This window comes from Hippocampus zosterae, chromosome 15, assembly GCF_025434085.1.
Source record: "Hippocampus zosterae strain Florida chromosome 15, ASM2543408v3, whole genome shotgun sequence".
Lineage (NCBI taxonomy): Eukaryota > Metazoa > Chordata > Actinopteri > Syngnathiformes > Syngnathidae > Hippocampus > Hippocampus zosterae.
In genome coordinates, this window is record NC_067465.1 from 7,198,031 (window position 1) to 7,217,349 (window position 19,319).

At 43.2% G+C, this 19,319-nt stretch overlaps 3 protein-coding genes across 6 annotated transcripts; 2 read left to right on the forward strand and 1 right to left on the reverse strand.

Moving 5' to 3' along the window:
* Nucleotides 1–739: 739 nt before the first annotated feature.
* On the forward strand, nucleotides 740–5,114 carry alg3 (ALG3 alpha-1,3- mannosyltransferase). Its single transcript, XM_052087874.1, has 9 exons — nucleotides 740–975; nucleotides 2,234–2,333; nucleotides 2,413–2,560; nucleotides 2,773–2,933; nucleotides 3,034–3,154; nucleotides 3,223–3,428; nucleotides 3,640–3,715; nucleotides 4,022–4,167; nucleotides 4,241–5,114. The coding sequence occupies exons 1-9, from the start codon at nucleotides 792–794 to the stop codon at nucleotides 4,413–4,415; spliced, it is 1,317 nt and encodes a 438-aa protein (XP_051943834.1). The 5' UTR covers nucleotides 740–791; the 3' UTR covers nucleotides 4,416–5,114.
* A 358-nt stretch (nucleotides 5,115–5,472) lies between these two features.
* cc2d1b (coiled-coil and C2 domain containing 1B) lies at nucleotides 5,473–13,752 on the forward strand. 4 transcript variants are annotated; one of them, XM_052087867.1, is made up of 26 exons: nucleotides 5,500–5,583; nucleotides 5,856–5,968; nucleotides 6,040–6,193; nucleotides 7,072–7,175; nucleotides 7,259–7,351; nucleotides 7,685–7,831; nucleotides 7,917–8,226; nucleotides 8,394–8,512; nucleotides 8,868–8,940; nucleotides 9,023–9,091; nucleotides 9,171–9,298; nucleotides 9,378–9,450; nucleotides 9,536–9,672; nucleotides 10,251–10,377; nucleotides 10,883–11,055; nucleotides 11,130–11,255; nucleotides 11,325–11,383; nucleotides 11,464–11,580; nucleotides 11,831–11,904; nucleotides 11,978–12,036; nucleotides 12,142–12,193; nucleotides 12,261–12,360; nucleotides 12,829–12,919; nucleotides 13,081–13,203; nucleotides 13,286–13,308; nucleotides 13,374–13,752. In XM_052087867.1, the coding sequence occupies exons 2-25, from the start codon at nucleotides 5,906–5,908 to the stop codon at nucleotides 13,295–13,297; spliced, it is 2,583 nt and encodes an 860-aa protein (XP_051943827.1). In that variant the 5' UTR covers nucleotides 5,500–5,583; nucleotides 5,856–5,905; the 3' UTR covers nucleotides 13,298–13,308; nucleotides 13,374–13,752. The 4 variants fall into 4 exon arrangements, with proteins under 4 accessions (XP_051943826.1, XP_051943827.1, XP_051943828.1 ...); XM_052087866.1 differs by having other exon boundaries at nucleotides 5,473–5,583; nucleotides 13,286–13,752; XM_052087868.1 differs by having other exon boundaries at nucleotides 10,886–11,055; nucleotides 13,286–13,752.
* A 447-nt stretch (nucleotides 13,753–14,199) lies between these two features.
* Nucleotides 14,200–19,128, reverse strand: si:dkey-222f8.3 (Poly(U)-specific endoribonuclease-C-like). Its single transcript, XM_052087880.1, has 7 exons — nucleotides 18,993–19,128; nucleotides 17,805–17,904; nucleotides 17,554–17,665; nucleotides 16,661–16,782; nucleotides 16,469–16,581; nucleotides 15,777–15,930; nucleotides 14,200–15,702 (listed from the first exon to the last, which is right to left on the reverse strand). The coding sequence occupies exons 1-7, from the start codon at nucleotides 19,001–19,003 to the stop codon at nucleotides 15,442–15,444; spliced, it is 873 nt and encodes a 290-aa protein (XP_051943840.1). The 5' UTR covers nucleotides 19,004–19,128; the 3' UTR covers nucleotides 14,200–15,441.
* Nucleotides 19,129–19,319: the final 191 nt, after the last annotated feature.

Consider the following 19,319-nt stretch of genomic DNA (forward strand, 5'->3'; position numbering starts at 1 on the left):
ATCTGGATATGGTATTTAGCTGTTCATCAGCAGCTACCCGTGTTTACCAACATTCCGAAAAATCCACCCGTTTTAATCCATTTTAGGGCTGTGTCCATTTGGCCACTTGCTGTCATTTTAAAATGTGGCCAGTTGCGGAGGCCCCGCTGGCTCTTTAAATGCTTTGAACAGTGCCTATTTGCTCTATGTGACAGAAGACTGTGTCCCTCTGCTGTTCAATTGATGCACTGTCTCTCCACACATGGCAACCGCAGAATCACTTTCAAACCTTCAATCCATTTTTTATCACTTATCTTGCTCATGGTCACAGGTAAACTGGAACTGAAATCCGTCCCATCTGATTTTGGACGAAGGGCATATTACGATGCCCCTCGGACTGCTTGTCAGCCAATCACTGGGCACATAGAGAAATACAGTTATTCACGCTCGTATTCTCACTGTCATTGAGTAGGAATAGAACGAACGCTGCCTTCGTGGAAGTCAAACGAGTGAACCGCTACACCAAAATACATGACACAAGGCGTCTAAACCTATTACAATCACCTGCAAAATAAAATACGATAAAGTATCACCAATGTCTGAGTTAGTAGATACATTTTTCATTGTAGGTTTCAGAAAAATAAAGTTACTTAAAATGAACGCCTCGTGGATGTTTCGTCATAATATTAAATCATGTTGCCCGTTTTTAACGGCCCACGTCACGTGACGCTGCTTGAGTCATGATGTCACACATTAAACTAGATCGCGCACGCGCATGAGCGGCTCGTGTCAACTCCGCAGCTAGCTGAGCAATGGCTGGTGGAGTTGTGAGAAAAAAGCCTCCCGGCTCCGCGTTTCCTCTACGAACGACGCTTCAAGCCCTTTGGCAGGAAAAACATTTAGTTCTCTTCAAGACCGAATACACTTTCCTAGTGGTGTCCGTCTTGTGGCTCTTAGAAATCGGGATCAATGTGTGGGTCATTCAAAAAGTGGCATGTAAGTAGCTCTGGGCTAGTTAGCATGCTATGGCACTGTGTCCTCTGAACGAACGTATCTGAATGCTACAAGGCTAGCCTTAGCATGAACACGTAGGCAACCACCTGTCAAATGGAATTTACAGCCGACGCATGGCATAGTAATCCTAGCTTGTCGAGTTAAAATATGTACATACTTTTTTAACTACCTCAAATTATTTTCACAGTCCAATACTGCGTTCCAACTTGTATCTACCCTTAAGTACATTAAATATTTTTTTAAAAAAGGTGCACCACTAAAAATGTCCCCAAAGTGTCCATAGACTGAAAAAATTATGATTGTGCCATAATTTACTGAAAATGTTACTCGCTGTAAAATATCGGTCCAATCACTAAATTTCGTTGAACCCGAATTAAATATTTTGTTGTGTGAATTGGAGCAGGTGAATATAAATTCATTGTACCTTCTGCCATCTAGTGGAACAGCATTTAATTGATCTGCCTGTCACTGTACATCGCTGGCTGAGATAGACTTGACAAGTGATCTGTACTAGGTTTAAAAAAAGTTTAAGGCACTGTAATACTGTACATACATTAAACCAGGGGTGCCCATTAGGTAGATCCTGATCTACCGGTAGATCTAAGACAGGTCCCAAGTAGATCCGAGGAGTGTCGAGAAGAAAAAAAACAACCAACCATTTGTGTGTCTTTGTACATGTTAGTAATGTATTTTTGTGTTAATATACACTGCACACCAATTAGTCTCATTTTCACAAAAAAAATAAAAAATAAAATAAAGCAGGTAAATCTTAAATTTGTGTGTGTGTGTTTGCGTGCGCGCGCCGGTAAGGGTAGATCCCGTGAGATTAGTTGATCAAAAAGTAGATCTTCGATCCAAAATGTTTGGGCACGCCTGCATTAAACATATTCCGTAAGTCATTATAATTACCCCGCTAAGTAGATTTTACTTATTCATCAACAGGACCGTTTTCCTAGGCGCATGTTTTACATTAGAAAAATCTCCCGGGACACCACCAAACAAAATTGTCACAAGTATACACACTGTACTTAAAAGATGGTGGATACAAGGGTTAATTGTATCTTCTGCCATCTAGTGAAAGAGCATTTAAATTGTTTTACCAGTTAGTATATGTAGCTTGATAGATGGATAGATAGATAAACAAAGTCACAATATTGGTGTAAATAATCTGCTATTTTTGGAAGCGAGGGGCAGGGAGGGACAATATTTTGCTTAAAACAATGAACCTGTTCTCCTCCAGACACTGAAATCGACTGGAAGGCTTATATGGACGAAGTGGAGGGAGTCCTCAATGGCACCTATGACTACACCGAGCTTAAAGGCGACACTGGCCCCTTAGTGTAAGTCCTACTAGGCAGTTGTGAGTGATCCATGTGTAAAACAATGCAGAATTGAGGATGTACTTCCCTGTTGTTGCAGGTACCCGGCTGGTTTTGTGTACATCTTCACAGCTCTTTACTACATAACCAGCTCCGGGGTGAACATCCGCCTTGGCCAATACATTTTTGCTGTGTTCTACCTCATCACACTGCTTCTGGTCTTCAGAATATACTGCCGTATCAAGAAAGTAAGTTTGGGTTTGTAGAGTTAGAGTAATCCCGCCTAGTGGTCACACTAAGAATTCTAAAAACAGCATTACATTGCATATTTTTTATTTTTATTTTTTGTGTGTGTGCTTGTCGAGATAGATATCAAACAACACCACACCATATAGAGAGGCCATATCATGACAGGAATTTATTTTAATATTCCCCCAAATGTCCTCATGTTTTTTTCTAGGTTCCTCCCTATGTGTTCTTCTTCATGTGTTGTGCCTCCTATCGGATCCACTCCATCTTCGTCCTGCGTTTGTTCAATGATCCAGTGGCCATGATGCTGCTGTTTGCAGCTGTGAACCTTTTCATTGATGGACATTGGTCTCTGGGCTGTTGCATTTACAGGCAAGTGAGGGCTGCTTAAATGCATTTCCTTGTGTAATGCCTACCTTTGATCGTAGGGATATTTTCAATTTACAGGCCAGTCTTCCTCTCTTTCTGACAGTTTAGCAGTGTCTGTGAAAATGAACGTGCTCCTGTTTGCCCCGGGACTACTTTTCCTCCTGCTGTCTGAGTTTGGTTTAATCAGGACAATCCCAAAGCTTGGTCTATGTGCGGCCATACAGGTAAATAATGTACACTGCCTTACAATCTCTTATTGCCTAGTGTGTTTTCTAACCGACGCCGATTGCAGCTCTTGTTGGGTCTGCCTTTCCTCTTGGAGAATCCTGTCGGCTATGTGAGTCGGGCTTTCGACCTGGGGCGTCAGTTCATATTCAAGTGGACCGTCAACTGGCGCTTCCTGCCCGAGTGGCTCTTTTTAAACCGCTACTTCCACTTCCTTCTCCTGGCAGCTCACCTGCTGGGCCTGCTGCTCTTTGCCCTCCGCCGCTGGAAGAGGTGAGACATACCAAGTGGCAAAGTAGACAAAAGATATTTTTATTATGACTCTTACTGCGCTAGCATAGTTTAGTGATGGACAATGTCACGTTTACTGCACTAACATAGTTTATTTAGTGATGGACATTGGCACATTTCGACTTGCGTTCAAATTCAGATGTCACATACTTATCATGTATTGAGAAAATAATCGGGGTTTCTTTTTCTGAAGATCTGGGGAAAGCCCACTGGAACTTTTAAAGGAACCTGGCAAGAGGAAAGTCCCAGCTCAGAAGAACACCATCAACCATATCCTTCATGTGCAGGAGTTTGAGCAGTTTGAAACTAATCGGCTTTTATCCACACTCTGGGCCTTTTTCCAAAGTCATATCTCCGAACATTTACACCACCTTCCCTAAAATTTTGCGGAAAACATCAGATCAGGATGAGATGAAAAGTGCTTCATTCCCAACATAGGAAAAGACTGCAGTTTCAAATGGACTTTGTCTCCTTTTCTTAATTGACTGCTTTTACTTGTATTTTTCTCAATGTGGACCCGATCGGAATATGTTTGGAAGTTCCCAAGTGTTCGGTCAGACCTTAACAGCCAATCACAAATCGTGCTCATCCTGTTTACTTCCAACTTCATAGGCATGTGCTTCAGTCGCTCATTGCATTACCAGTTTTACGTGTGGTACTTCCACACGCTGCCCTACCTGCTGTGGAGTGGAGGAGTTAAAAAGATGGCTCATCTCCTCAGGTAAGATGCACTACAAATAAGTCAACATCACAGACACATTCAGTGGTCTAGGAGAGTGTTGCTATGCTTTTAGGGTCCTCATCCTGGGTCTTGTTGAGCTTTCGTGGAACACCTACCCTTCAACTTGCAGCAGCTCCATAGCCCTTCACGTGTGTCACCTCATCATTCTCTTTTGGCTATGGCTGGCTCCACCCCTTGCATCAGCTGGAACGCAGGCAAAAGGACCCATCAAGGACAAATGTCAATGAGGAAAAGTAGAAGTGGGAGGTGTGTGTGTGTCATTGCATCCTCTCTCTGAGCCTCGTGACTCCTGCACAGAGAATTGTGCTGGGGCAGACTCTTTTAGCCCTTTTTTTTAAGGAGCCATTGTTTACCTCTTAGCTTTGTGCTAAAAGTGACAAAGGGTAGGAGGTTGAATTTTTAGACAAGTCCACATCATGTATTTGTTTGCAGGTATGAAGAGGGGAAAATATGGATTCTCAGGTTTCAATTTATCATGGAGAGGAGGTGTCTTGTTTTGCAACAATTTGTCACATTAACTTTTAGTGCCATCAGTATACTGTACTACGTTATGATGAAAAATGTAGGGAGAATATATCACGTGTAATATTAAGAAAACACATTGCGGTGACCTGATTCAGCAAACGTTGCAGTAATATCTCAATGGTGCAATCAGAATGATACTAACTACAGTACTTACAAAGCATTGTGGGTCACAAATGTATCCGAGACAGTGTTTCACTCTCATGTTAAAATTGTAACATGCTTATGCTGATATCTAAATGTGTGTATTTTTATTTCCTGTACACATGACGTTACATTTGCAATAGATCAGCCCAGAGACAATCATAGCTGGTTGTGATCTGGTGATGTAATGAATCGCAACACTCGTCAAGAAGCTTTGACTGAAAATAATTCTTTTTTAAAATAAATATTAAGAATCTGGACTCCGGCCGTTCTATGTGGAGTTTGCATGCTCTCCCCGTGCTTGCATGGGTTTTCTCTACGGGTACTGCGGTTTCCTCTCACATTCCAAAAACATGCATGGTAGGTTAATTGAATATATAGATAGAGAGCACCTTGACCATTTTTCCTGATCCCGATGAGTACAGCACCTTTTGTTCCTCTTATTTTATTTTATTTTCCACACACTCACACACACAGGCACGTTACCTCTAAGCTGCTGAGAGATATTAAAGACGTTTTAGATCTATCTGCAGTTGAGTTGAGTAGATTCCATAATCCCATCTGCGCCCCCTACCGATATGAAGTGAGCTAAATATGCAATAAGGGTTATGGACACACGGGGCAGCAGTGCGCCACAAAGGCGCCTAGGTTATTACACTCGAGACGACGACGAAGAACAAGTTATATGAAGAAGAAAGTACAGTTGCCGATAAAATGCTGGACAACCGGGTAAAGCGCATAATACGACAGTCATGAAAGTGTTGGTTATTCTTGCTAAACCGCTGCGCTATTTGGTCAGTTCACGAATGCGTTTATCCCGGCGCAGCCTCGTAAATAAGCTAACTGCTAGTTAACGGGCTAACGTCACCACTCAGCATATGTGTGTGTATGCGTTCGGGGTCAGGCACCTGACAGCTGCTCACATGATTTTAATTGAGAAACGGCGCAGCTGGTTGAAGGAAGACTCGTTTACTCTAACGATCACTCGTTGTGTCTTTTAGTTTGTTTTAGCGGTATATCGTTGACGAGCAACTTTCAATCAACAAACAACATGTTCGGCAAGAAGAGGAGTGAGCCCCTCCCAAGAGGAAAGGGCGCCGCCGCTGCCAAGCAGGTAACAACAAGAGTGAAACGGAGACCCTGTTAGAAAAGTCTTTCAAGCCCATCTCTGTCTTTGCTGCTTAGATGGGCCTCTTCTTAGGCATGGACCCCGAAGACATGATGACGATGGCTGCCGAAGAGAGTTTGGACGACCCGGAATTAGAGGCTGAGCTAGCAGCCATCACTGGGGGCAAAGCGGCTACTGTTGCAGGGGGAAAAGCCAAACACAAGGGAAGAAGTGAGTTGTAACAACAAAGCCCCTTCCACACAAAACCTGCATTGTGTTTTATATATGTGTGTACACATTATTTATACATGTGTTTATATCTGCATCAGTGGCGGGTGATGAGTTTCTGACCTGGGCTTTCAGTGTGCACTTAAGTAACCTTATCCACCTCTCATAAATCATGTCCAAATTTCCTATTTAACTATGCGAGGCATTAAAGAGACAATGGCATTTTGTGTATTTAAGAATGAATACCATTATTACTAGGCAAGAAACACAATCACCGTTACCTTCCATTGCATTCATTACCTTTAAACACTTCCAAACATCTACACGCCAATCCATCAGTTTACAATCAATATTTATCTACCTTTTAACGTCCAGTACATCACTCCCAAATAATCCCAAACGTCTACACTAAAATGTAGCAGTTCACAAGCAGTATTCAATGTAAACTCTTGAAATAAAGTGCATCGTATTCATCAGCAATGCTGATGCGGATACAGCCGACCTAATTTCTTCGCCCCTGCCAGTCTGTATAAATTAGCTGTAGCACTCATGTAAACTGCTTTGAAAGTGCCCAAAAATCCATTTTGAGGTTGAAACAAGCCAGCCGACAACTGTGTAGGCTGACCTAGCGTCATCGATTCCAGTTTTTCTTGAAAAGTGTGCCTTGTAACATCTCTCCCGGTACAGAGTACATAATACCACTATAAGATTTGTATTGATTGTTAGTGTTTACCCTTCTTTCTTTGTGGAGGCTCTACTCGATCATGCATGATTTTTTTTCTTCAAACATATGAATTAAAGCAGTGTCTCAATATTACTGTTAGTGTTGTGCAATTTGGACTCTGAATAAATCTTGTAATTTCACATGATTTGGGTTACAGGCCCACTGCCGATGGAGGACATCGCCAAAATGGCTGATGAATGTATGCGAGACGTGGATGAGGATGAAGATGACGACAATGTAGAGGATGACGAAGACCTCCTGGTTGGCCCTTTTCTCTCTGATGTTTCCTTGGTCATTGTGCTTTGTTCTCATTGGCTGCTTTGTCTGCTTTTTTTTCCTGCCAGGCTGAGCTAGAGGAAGTGGTGGGCGAGGATGGCGGGGAGCCTGAGGTTGTTTCTTCTTCATCTGCGGTGGCCGCTGTTGACTCTTCAGTGCAGGTACACACCGTTTACTTGACTTTGAAAAGCTTTAATTCAACTCTTTGTCCATTTTACTGTAGGTATAGAGGTCCTCCTTGAAAAATCGTTTTTATGAGATGCGTACCATTGGCAGTTTTCAGTGAACTGAACGCATGTTTTTGGAACGTGGGAAAAGGTTTCTGGGGAAACGGGGAGAACATGTGAAGCAGGCTTGAAACCGTAATTCCACTGTGTTGCAACACTCCCTTTTAACGCAAAAAAAAATCACCATTAGGATGATTAATGGCTTTATGAATTGTTATTATTTTTTTATTAATTTAAGAACTGTCTTTCGTCTGCCTATGTTCACAGGAAATGAGCGTGCCTCCAGTGGCAGCTGTGCCTGGCAGCGTGCAGCACACATTGGAGGAGAGGCTCTCCATGTACATGACGGCGCTGCACACTGCCAAGACAGCAGGCGAGGGTGCCAAAGCCCGGCGGCTCCAACGCGGATTAAAGGTGTGACTACCAATCAATCGTTTTACAGCATTCATTCCCATTCGTAGGTTATGACTGTAATGTCTCCCTTTTATTGCCCTTACAGACGCTGGAGTCCATGCTGGCTGCAGTAAAGAAAGGTCGCCAGGTGAGCGAGGCGGAGATTCCTCCGCCGGTCGCCACGGGAACCAAGAGCGCCACGACGCGTGCCGCCCCGGCCCTCGTCACACCTCCTGAGATCATCACGCCTGATGGCGAAGAGGAGGAACAGCACTCATCCACCTCCCCGCCAACACTCCCTGTTGAGCCATCACAGGAGCAGGCGCATCCTTCACAGGAGCAGGCGAAACCTTCACAGGAGCAGACGGTTCCTTCAACGGAGCAAGCAGACACCTCGCCAACTCCTAATACTGACAGTCAGTGTCATTTTAATTCAAGTAAACCAAGCAACAAACCTTTGAGCTAGAGCCTCATTTCTACGTCAAGTCCTAGGAACTAAAAATGTGGCTAACTGAACTCTAGTTCTGACTTGCATCAAGATGACCACACAAAAGGTGAAACCCGCTTTTCATTCCTGTCGCAGCGAGCGAGCGAGTGGCGACACTCTTGCGGCAAAGGCAGCAAGAGTACAAAATGGCTGCCCTGGCAGCCAAGAAGGCAGGAGAGGTTCAGCAAGCCATGGTCTACTTCAGGACCAGCAAGGTGCGTACGAATACGACACATGTTCAGTTGAATGAATCCAGTGAGCTTGCTGACCATTGTTGTTGATGTTCTTACCTCTATCGAGGCAAGAGGTTCTGAAAAATGTCAAGGTAAAAAAAAATGCATTTGCAACAAACCACATCCAGTAACATCTCAGTTAAAACATTTTGGTGAGGCAATTTCAACATTATTTTTTTGTCCGTACGACCTCATTTGGTGACACAATAAAATGTGCTTTTCAATGATACTCAAAGGCTTTCAAAATGTGTAATTACTTTTTCAAAATAAGTAATTACTTTGTTGGTATGATCACATAATAGCCGAAACAAACTTCCTCTTTGCCGTTTTGAGGCAGAAGTTTAATTCCGTGATCGAGGCCTTGAAACAAGGACAAGCTGTTGACCTGAGCGGCCTGCCACCACCTCCAGGTTGGTTTACGCATCATTATTATCTTAAAAACTATTAGATTTAAGAAGCTTCAGTTATTTACCTGCCCTCTTTTGTCACAAGGTACAGGTGGAAGTGCAGCATCAGTCAAGCAAAACGTCCAAGTCCCAGAGCCAACCGCAGCAGCTCCAGGTGCCTTGAGAACTCATTATTGAATACAACAGTATGAATCCCAAAGGTCCGAACTGACGGTTGTCGTCCTGCCCGTTAGCCCCGCCGGCTCCCAGGGATGCACTGGAGGCCCTGGAGCAGAGGCGAGCCAAGTACGCCGAGGCGTCGGCTCAGGCCAAAGTGGGTGGGGACGAGCGGAAGGCTCGCATGCACGACCGCATTGCTAAGGTGCAAATGACAAACGTGTGCTTCCGTGCTTGTTAACATCCATTTACATACGCCGTCTGTAACCTTACTCCTCCGCCAGCAATACCAAAGTGCCATCCGAGCTCACAAAGCGGGAAAAACAGTCAACTTTGATGAGCTCCCTGTTCCACCAGGTGACATTTTTGAGTGGTGTGTTGGAAATGTCGTTTGACAACATTTCAGAAATTGATCATGGATTTTTGTTTTGTTTTTGACCAGGCTTTCCTCCCATCCCGGGCCAGAAGGCCACGACGGCCGAGCAAGGGTTGTTTGCTGCGCTGGAGGCCGCCTCCAAGATCTCCACTACTGATGATGATGCCGGGAGTGCAGATGAGGAACAAGAGAAGGAAGTGGAGGTGGGCAGCTCTTATTCTTCACATGGTGGGATGCCTCCAAGTGGCGCGAGGGGGAACGCCGGGGGTCTCGAGCCCCTGCTGCGGCTGAGTGCCCACCAGCCGATGGGGAAGGAGGAGGGACCTCACCGGAAGGAGAGACACCCGATGCTCACTCCGCCGGAAAGGAGGGAAGTGGGAGTAGCCGCCCCACAACCCTTCTTAAACAAAAGTCAGGCGAGGGCCCTTTCAGGACCCGCACGTGGCGCGACGAGGTGGGACCGAAAAGGTTCCCCAGGGGGTGGGATAGGGATGGTGAGAAAGAAACGACAAAAGAAGAGAGAGGAAATGCGAGAAGGGGAGACAGGAGGAAGGGAAGGGCGGGACGGGAAGGGGGAAACAGAACTGAAGCTCGGGGCAAGTCCCTGACGGGGGCCGACTGCCCAGGATCGGATCGGATCGGATCGGCTGTTCTTATTTTTACTGTTTTTATTTTTCCACACAGCAATCCTGCAAAATTGATTTCGTACACTTGTCAGTTCTATTACAGCTCTCATGCTGCATTGTGTGAAAGAGGCTAAAGTTGAAAGTATCTTTTGTAGCCAAAAAAGAGCACACTAAGCGTCCCAGCTGCATCAAGAGGTCAGAGATCTCCGTCTGCATCGAGAGGTCAAAGATCTCCGTCTGCCTCGCCCGAGAGAACATCCGCCAGAGATCTCTCACCTGCAGGTCACTCCTGCCACATGTCATCACAGCGTCCTTTTCTGTTGGTTAAGCTGCTTCTACTACGTCTGTTTCTTCTCCTTCGCTCCCTATTATTATTTTTGTAGTTTGACTTATTCTACCGGTACCACTTCTTATTCTACTTCGACTGTTTCAACCTCTACTACTTTTGTTTGCTTTTGCTTCTGCTGTCTACTTTTACTTTGTTTACCCACGCTTCTTCCGTTTGCACCTGTTCAATTGCTTCTCGGAGTGCTACTTTTACTTCTTCTTCTACCTGTACCTCTACTACTGCTACTTCTACTTGTACTAATTTTTTTTTTGTGGGCTAAGCATCGACTTCAGGTTTCTTGCTAAAATACAAAGATTACACATTGTCTTCACTTTTCAAAATGTTGAGGGATTGCAAGCATTTGTTCTTACCATTTAAAAATAAATGTAATAATACAAACACAATTCCAATGAAATTAGGACGTTGTGTTCAACAAAGCACTTCTTCTTGCTCCTCCAGCAGCGCAGCAGTTGGAGTTCCTTGAGGGCCGCCGCAAACAGTACATGAAGGCCGCGCTCCACGCCAAGCAGAAGAACGACATGGAGCAGGCCAAGAGCTTCCTGCGCACCGCCAAGGGTCTCGAGGCCATGGTGGAGGCGGCGCGCAGCGGAAAAGCGGTGGACGTCAGTTCGGTGAGAACGCGGCGATTATAAACGACCATATGGACTTGTGATATAAACGTCGAAACGGGAATGATGGCTGACAGGTGCCGTCGCCCCCGGGTGATGAGGAGGAGGACTTTGTCCTGGTGCACCACAGCGATGTGGGGCTTTCGGAGAAGGCAGAGCAACTCTACTCACAGTTGATCAAGATCCTCAAAGAGCAGCACGAGGTAGCTATGACCGACCTTTCCTTTGCTCTTTTTGGCACCACTCTGTATCACCCTTATGTTTCCTGTTAGAAATGTTTGACTTACTCCAAGCAATTCACCCACCTGGGAAACATTACAGAGACCACCAAGTAAGGAATGACGATGAGGACACTTGTGGTGCATCCATTGGGTAAACTTATCTTTTTTTTGGGGGGGGGTGGTCTGTCAGGTTCGAGAAGATGGCCGACTCATGTAAAAAGAGTATGGAGGTCCTGAAGATATCTCAAGCTAAGGGTCTGCCTCCCCCCAAACATCACTTTGAAGACAGAACCTTCCACACGGTCAGGTGAGCAAACATTCACAAGAGCCACAGCTGTAACAAAACGCTTTCCAGAACATTGAACATAAAATAACAATAATACTCCAGAACACATTAAACATTGACAATACTTGTTTTTCACCGGTGGTTCAGAGACATCATGACGACAGCATGCATAACGTTTGAAAGTACACTTGTACACATGTGGCGTCCACTGACAAATGGTGATCACTGCACATTTTGACAGCCACTACATTTGCTGTTTAATATCTTACAGGATGTTCCCGGATCTCAGCAGCACAGAGATGGTGGTGGTTATTGTGAAAGGCATGAATCTTCCTGCTCCTAGTGGTATGTACACACACACACACACACTCTTAAGATATCAACTATTGATGAAAGCGTCTGACATTTCTTTCTGCAGGCATCCAAACGAACGACCTGGATGCTTACGTCAAGTTCGACTTCCCCTACCCCAGCACGGTGAACATCCCAGCCATCTCAGATTTTCATTTGCTCCTCCTCGCGTTGTTGTTGTTTTTTTTTTTTAATACTTGTTTGACATTTGTTCCTAATTTGTGCCTCCAGGAGCAACCGCAGAGACACAAAACGAACGTCATAAAGAACACCAACTGTCCAGGTGAGACTCCTTGCATGTGATTTCTCCCTGCATTACTCACACACGCAACCTCATTGTCTTGCACCAGAGTACAACCAGAGCTTCAGCCTGTCAATCAACCGTAATCACCGCGGCTTTAGGAGGGTGGTAACGTCCAAAGGTCTCAAGCTGGAGCTGCTGCACAAAGGGTGAGTCTTATGCCGCAGTGAGCAAGTTTGCTCGGGACGCTAACGCAGCAGTCTACATACTGTATCTGGTGTAAATTGGTTGACATAGTCTACAAATTACAGAATAAATCGGGAGGGGCCATCAGTTTCAATTTGTAAAAAAAATGAATTGGACATGTGGCGTTTTTGCTGGACAGTACTACTATTCATTCAAAAAGATAACAGGAAGTACAAACCTACCAAAATAAAAGCAGTAAGCACCCAAACTAATGGGGTCAAATGCACACACTTGTCATGCAGATTAAAATCAAAGCTCCATAAAAGTTGCACAATACCATCTGCAGAAGGTTCCTGTCACAGGGACTGGCAGAAAAACTGGTACACTAGTTGAAACCTATCGAAATGAAATGAGCACCAGCGGGTGTGATAGTGACTTTGTTTTGACACAGCACTCGTTCCACTAACATTTCCTGTGTGTGTGATGCAAAGCGGCTTCCTGCGGAGCGACAAACCCATCGGGACGGCACACGTAAAGCTGGAGCAGCTGGAGTCCCACAGTGAAATCAGGGAGATCGTCGAGGTAAAGCACCCACGTAATGTTCATAACAGGTTGAGAATTACAACACCCCATTTGATTGCACGATAAACTTTTTAGAATACGTGGAAATTATTTGTCAAATTGTAGGAAAAAAGCACTTCAATGTAAATGGCCTTTAATGTCTATGGCCTCTTACCTATCAGGTGATGGATGGCCGCAAGCCTACCGGCGGTCGCGTGGAAGTCCGTGTCCGCCTCCGGGAGCCCCTAAACGGGCAGGACACGCAGGCAAGCACCGAGCGCTGGCTGGTGGTGGAGCGGTCTCAGGTACGCACTCACCACACTGCCACGCGTTTCCATCTCCACCGCTTCTCATCTTTCTGCCCCCCCACCCCCGCCTCTCCCAAAGCTTCTCGTCTAGACCTACAAGATGTAAGTACACCACGTCTGCCATGATGCTACGCCAATGAGCTTGACCATGCTTCATGCTTGTGCAGGTGGAAGGCAACCGATCTTACTCAGGAGGTGACCCAACTCCCGCCCCTTCCCCTCGGACCACTTTTAAACTATTTGCACACTGGCAAGACACCCAACTGCTTGGTCAAGTCACTCATAAGGCATTTAGCAACATCTGGTGGCCAAGTGTAAGACTGCATCTTAAAGACTACGTGCAAGCTCAAGTGGTGTCTATGCACTAATATACCAAAGTAATCCATGTTGCTGTAAAAGAAATCCGAAGCTATTTGTAGCCAAGGCTCAGCGTAATATATTGGCACAAAGAATTTGTTCATATACAAACAATAAGTAAGCAAACCATGCACAAATCTGACTGTGTAATCTCCTTTGTATGTTAAAAACGGATTTAGTGGAAAGAAATGCTTGTCATATTTCTTAAAAGTGAGTAAAAATTGCAATTCGGTATGGAAAATATGACGGGGCTGAAGAATTACCCAAGTATGTGTGGGGTTTTCTTTCTTTTTTTTTGTTTCCCTTTTGTTTTTATTCATATCACCAGATTAAGGGACCAGCAACAAATGTCGAAGTGAAAAACAGAGGACAGGAAATAGAACTGTTTCTTTGTTCATATTTGATCAACAAAAACAGTGTTGTAATCCCATCAAAAATAAAATTAAATGACTAAATTGACATGATTAAATGATTAAATGACAGTGGAACGCCCTAATGTGTTCAAATTTAAAACAATAAAAATGGGCATAATTACCATGTGGTTGAGCGTGCTGACAGGTAAGCTGTTGTCCAAAAATTGTTTTTATCTTTGACCCGAGGCTGCATTTTGCGAGGAATTTTTTTTTCTACGGGAGAGCAAGTAAAATGTGTTTTGGAATATCCTTAGCCTAATAATGGAGCAAAGATGCCTCTGTTGTTCTTGACCGTTATTGGAAAATGAGAAAATATCCCAACAAACTACACAAATGAGTCCAGTGGCAGAGTTTTTAGTCAGCATGTTGATATATTTAATTGATACTGTGACAGTAAATGACTTTATGCAATTAAGCTAACAATATGGCTGTTAATTCTATTACACAATTTCAGGAATACAATAATGACATGCATGCAATTTCAAATAATTTTACCAAGCAAATATCATGTGGCTATTTACTTATACTGTTACATATCAGTCTGTCCCGGCATCATCAAGGTTTCATGTTGACTTTTTGATCTTCTTTTCACACTTGCGTGACAGTTAAGCCTGAAATGATTGCCTTGCAGGAGGTCCAACTGTAGGAGTTGCATCCATGTTGTTCACACACAAGAGAATCTGAACGCTTATAACCATGATGCAGAACAATTTAAAAAAGGTGGTGTGAAAAGGGGCTTTGCTGCTGTGAGGCGCTAACCAAATGCGCCATTAACCTTAGTAGACAATGCAAGAAGAAGCCATATTGACAAATTAAGCCTGTCAAGTGTCTGCTGCAACCATCAAAACCATGCATGAACATTGCTACGCTCTTAGCATTGTATTGAGGAAATTAAAAGAAAAGCATGCTCACGTTTGTTTACAAGGATTATGGATGACAGTTTATTTTATTATTGGATCCTCTTGAAAATCATAATAAAATTTGGTTGTACTCTGCTCTTTCTGTCTGTCCCTTTTATCATGTTAATCTGTACCTTTTTTTAACTTGATGGGTGGAGGGAGGTGTAACAACTAGAGAACCAGTAAGTCATTTTAGTTATATTAGTGTTTGTTTCATCATGTTACAATTCTTAAAATTCTTCTTGTGTGCGCTTGTGATTCTACTTCCTGGGTTTTTTTTGGGTGGGGTCCCATTCCCTTGAGTGTCACTGTAAAATTGTGACGACTAGAACAAGTGGTGGAATCTCATGTAACATGATGAATTACATACACAAATTGTGATTACCTAGGTGATGTTGATGTAATGTAAAAAATCAGGAATAGAATGTAAAATAGCTCAATTTTCAACATGACTGCAAAAATGGTCTTTTATTTTGAATAGATATGCAGGAATGTTCATAAATATATTGTTCTCTTGAAACCCTTTTGTGTATAGAATTTCGATCAATTTTAATGCCGGTAGCAAGCTACAAGTCCCGGTGGTTGCTGCTGAGGAGTTTTGGATAAGATGACCCGATGGAGCGGCCGTGCCTGTGGACCACAAGCTCCAAAACGTATTCATCCACCTTCAACTCCAGCGTGCTGGTCTTGTCTCCAGACTCTAGGAAAACAATGGTGAACATCGCCACCTCCAATTCGGGACTGACCCCAATGAAGGAGCCGCCCACTGGCTTGACCAGGCCCTTCCAGCTAAACTGCAGGTTGAGCACGTGGTCGTCCTCATCGGGCTATGGATAAATGGACTTCCTGTTAGTGGACGGTAGCGCCCGGTTGCTACGATGAATGTGTGGATTTGTCTTACGGTGTCTTTTTTGTCCCGTGCTTTGTAACCTTTGTAGTCAATGTGGCCGTGCTTCTCCTGTAGGTAGAACTGTACCCAGTTGTGGAGGCCTGTAATCTCCTGCCCTTGCTTGGTCTCGCCCACGAACACATGCTCGAAGCCGCATGAGTCCGCCCTGGACACAACCAGCAGAAAATGTTGACAAAATAAGGATGAGGAGGTTTCATTGGAAGTTCCTTTTGATTCCCTTAATTGATCTGAGCAAGATCTTGTGAACAAAGGAGTGTCAATTTGGATCACTTGGGAATGGCGTTGTGCACTCGTTTTTTTTAAAGTTTTAATTTGGTAGGTTTCTATTTCCTGTCACTAAGGCTTTCAATTGGACCCATGATTCATTCATTCATCTTCTGAACCGCTTCATCCTCACGAGGGTCGCGGGGGGTGCTGGAGCCTATCCCAGCAGTCTTTGGGCAGTGGTGGGGGGTGGACCAATGATTGTCTGGCTAATTTATTGTAAACAAAGGACTTCTATTTCTACTTCCTGTGGGACTCATGTGGAGATTAATCTGTTTGTGGTGCTTGACAGAGTGATTTAGACAGCCACATCTGTCTAACCGCTGAATGATTATTACTTACACACAATTTTTTCTCATTAAGCTTGCAGGACGGTTAAGAATATTAAAATGTGAGTTAAAAAAACATTGCAGTCTCACCCTCCACTCCTGTCACGGTGGTATAGGCGGAACCAGATGTTGTAGAGTTGCTTCTTGAAACTCATCACATCAGGCGGAGACTGTCTCTTCTTGACCAGGTACTGGTGAGCGCACTGTGAGTGCGAAACAACAACACATGTTAACATCTTTCTCAGCATGCTTGTTGTCACCCTCAACAGTCCAATTTTGCACCTTCATGACGTCTGTGTCCAGGATGGCGTCCAGGAACTTGCGGTTCTCCTGAAGCTCCTCATGGGTCACAGACTCTGACACGCCTGTCGACATCTCGTAATTGTCCAGCAAGTTGATGAAGTCTGAAGAAGAGGAAAATCGATGCTATGCTGGCCAAAACAATTGTTAACATTTCCTGTTCACTTATTTACTTTATTTTGAGTTCCTACTTAATGTTTTGGTACCATTGACAGGGTTCTCATTCACAGCTGGTGTTGACCATTTTTTTGTCAACAAAAGACATTGATTTGGATCTATTGTGATGTGGTTTCTGTATTTGAGTCTGTCTGTGCCATTGCTGGTTTTATTTTGGTAGGGTTGGACTTCCTGTTGATAGGACTGTCTTTTGAAATCAGCATTGACCATCTTTTTTTTTGTTTGACCACCTGCAACTGATGTGATTTGTTTATATAGTGCGCATTAGTCAAAAGATTCAATTACAGTTTTCGATCTGCGGGTGCAAAACAAAATGATTCAAGGACGGTTCGGTTTGAAAGTGGAACCATTCGATTCGGTTCAATTCAGTGGGATTATGATTCTATTCAAACTGGGTCAGCTCAATTTGAAAGGGTATGATGCAAAAACTTTTTTATGGTCATTTTATATACTTTTTAATGAACTTGTCATTTGTGTAAAATGTGTCATTCCTTTGTAAGATATAACTCTCCAATAAGAGGCTCAATAGACAAATAAAAGATTTGATATGTATCTCGATATATTTCAAAGTGGAACGATTCAGAGTCGATGCATTCGGATCTTGTCAATCAAATAATGGTTTTCCGATTCAAATTGTTGTCTTTTTTTTTGTTACACCCCTAATATATATTTCTATATAAAATGCATTTTCGCCATACGTGCATATGTCTCGATGCTCCTCAGTTTGTCCTCATCGACATATTTGAAGAGTGGCGCATGGGCGCGATCCCTGGCATAGTTGCTGCCCTGAGCCACGTAGCCGGCTCGTCCCTGCGAAGTGCGATGATAACCAGAGTATAAGATATGGAACTTACTGCCACATGTATTGTAAGTAAAGGGCCATAGCTGCAATTAGAAAGATTTATTCATGTCTTGAGATTGACAGTTGATGAGTGCAGCGTGCACTCACCTGAGGGGCAATGATGTAATCAGTCCCCGGCTTGAGGCGGTTGACGTCCAGACGCCACAGTTCATTCAACACCTCAGACAACTCCTGATTGGCCACTTGGCTGAAAAATTTACAAAAAGTCAAAGCGATAGAAAAAATTGCCAGACTGTGAAAATGCTGACAATTAACATGACATTTTGTAGTATTTTATACACTCTATTCACGTGAAATGACAACAGTTTCCCTGCAAACAATATTTGTAAAAAAAACTTTATTCACATTAATGTTTTATTTTCCTTGAAAATATATTACTTTCCTTGTAATATAAGAATTTTACTCCAGTGAAATCATTTTTCATGCAAGACTTTATTTTAAGTGGCATTAATTTTGTTTTTTCAAAAAATAAATCTGATTCTTTTTCAGGAGCATTACTACTTTTTCATAATGTAAAACTTTATACACAAGAAATGTCTTATCTGGAGAAAAATACTTTTATTAACAGTACAACAACTTCTAATCACATGAAATGACAAGTTACAATGTAAATTGCATGTGATTTAAAAAAAATATGACACCCTTAACCCCCAATACATTCCCCCATACATTAGTATATACTTTTGAGATGCCGTTTTCCCAGAGGCTAAATGCAAAGTGTTCATTTTCTGGTTCCTCGTTGAAGGATTACTCAACCGTTTTTACATAACCGCCCACTTCATCATTTTGAGCGGATGGGTTGTGTGACTGTTTTTGTTTGTTTGTGTGTAACTACCGGTAATAATCATCAGCAGACCTTCACACAAACGCAGTAACGCTACGCACATCGTACAAAACAGTTTTTTTCTCAAGCGGAACTGTAAAAACCATCAAAACGAAACTTTTTTGTCCACTGCAAAGAGCACACCAGTGAGAGTGAGAGAAAGGGTTATTTGGTTATGTGTGGCTTTCTGGAAAACAAGACATTTTTAAGCTCCCCTACGATCGTCACACTTTTTCTGTTACAAACTGAAACCGGCCCCCCATCAGAGAAGGGAAAAGTTATGTGGCCCTCACAAGAAAAAGTTTGGGGACCCCTGGCCTACAGGCTTGTTTGCATTAAATACCTGCTATTTGGAGTGTCAATAACGTTCCCAAGTCTTGACGTAGAACTCACAATTACAACATAAATGACAGAAATTGACTTTAAAAATGGATTGGGCAAATTTTACTTACCGTCTTGCCATTGTTGCGTTCAGACTGGGCAGAATTTACTCTAGAGCAAAAAAAAAAGCACCGTTTTTTTTTGCAGCACAGTTAGTTATTCTGTCAATCATTACGTTTTGAAAGCCAGCCAATGAGGAAATTGACAAATTCAGCGATTACCGCCCACCGCGACACGGGCGGATCCCGACCTCGTGATATCCTTATTTATGCGATAAAGACAATTATGTTTGCACAAGGATTATTGTTTTAATATATATATTTATATGTATTTTTTTGTTTATCTGTTATTTTGTAACCGCGCATATTTTGTTCACTTTTATCCATTTCAATTGTCAC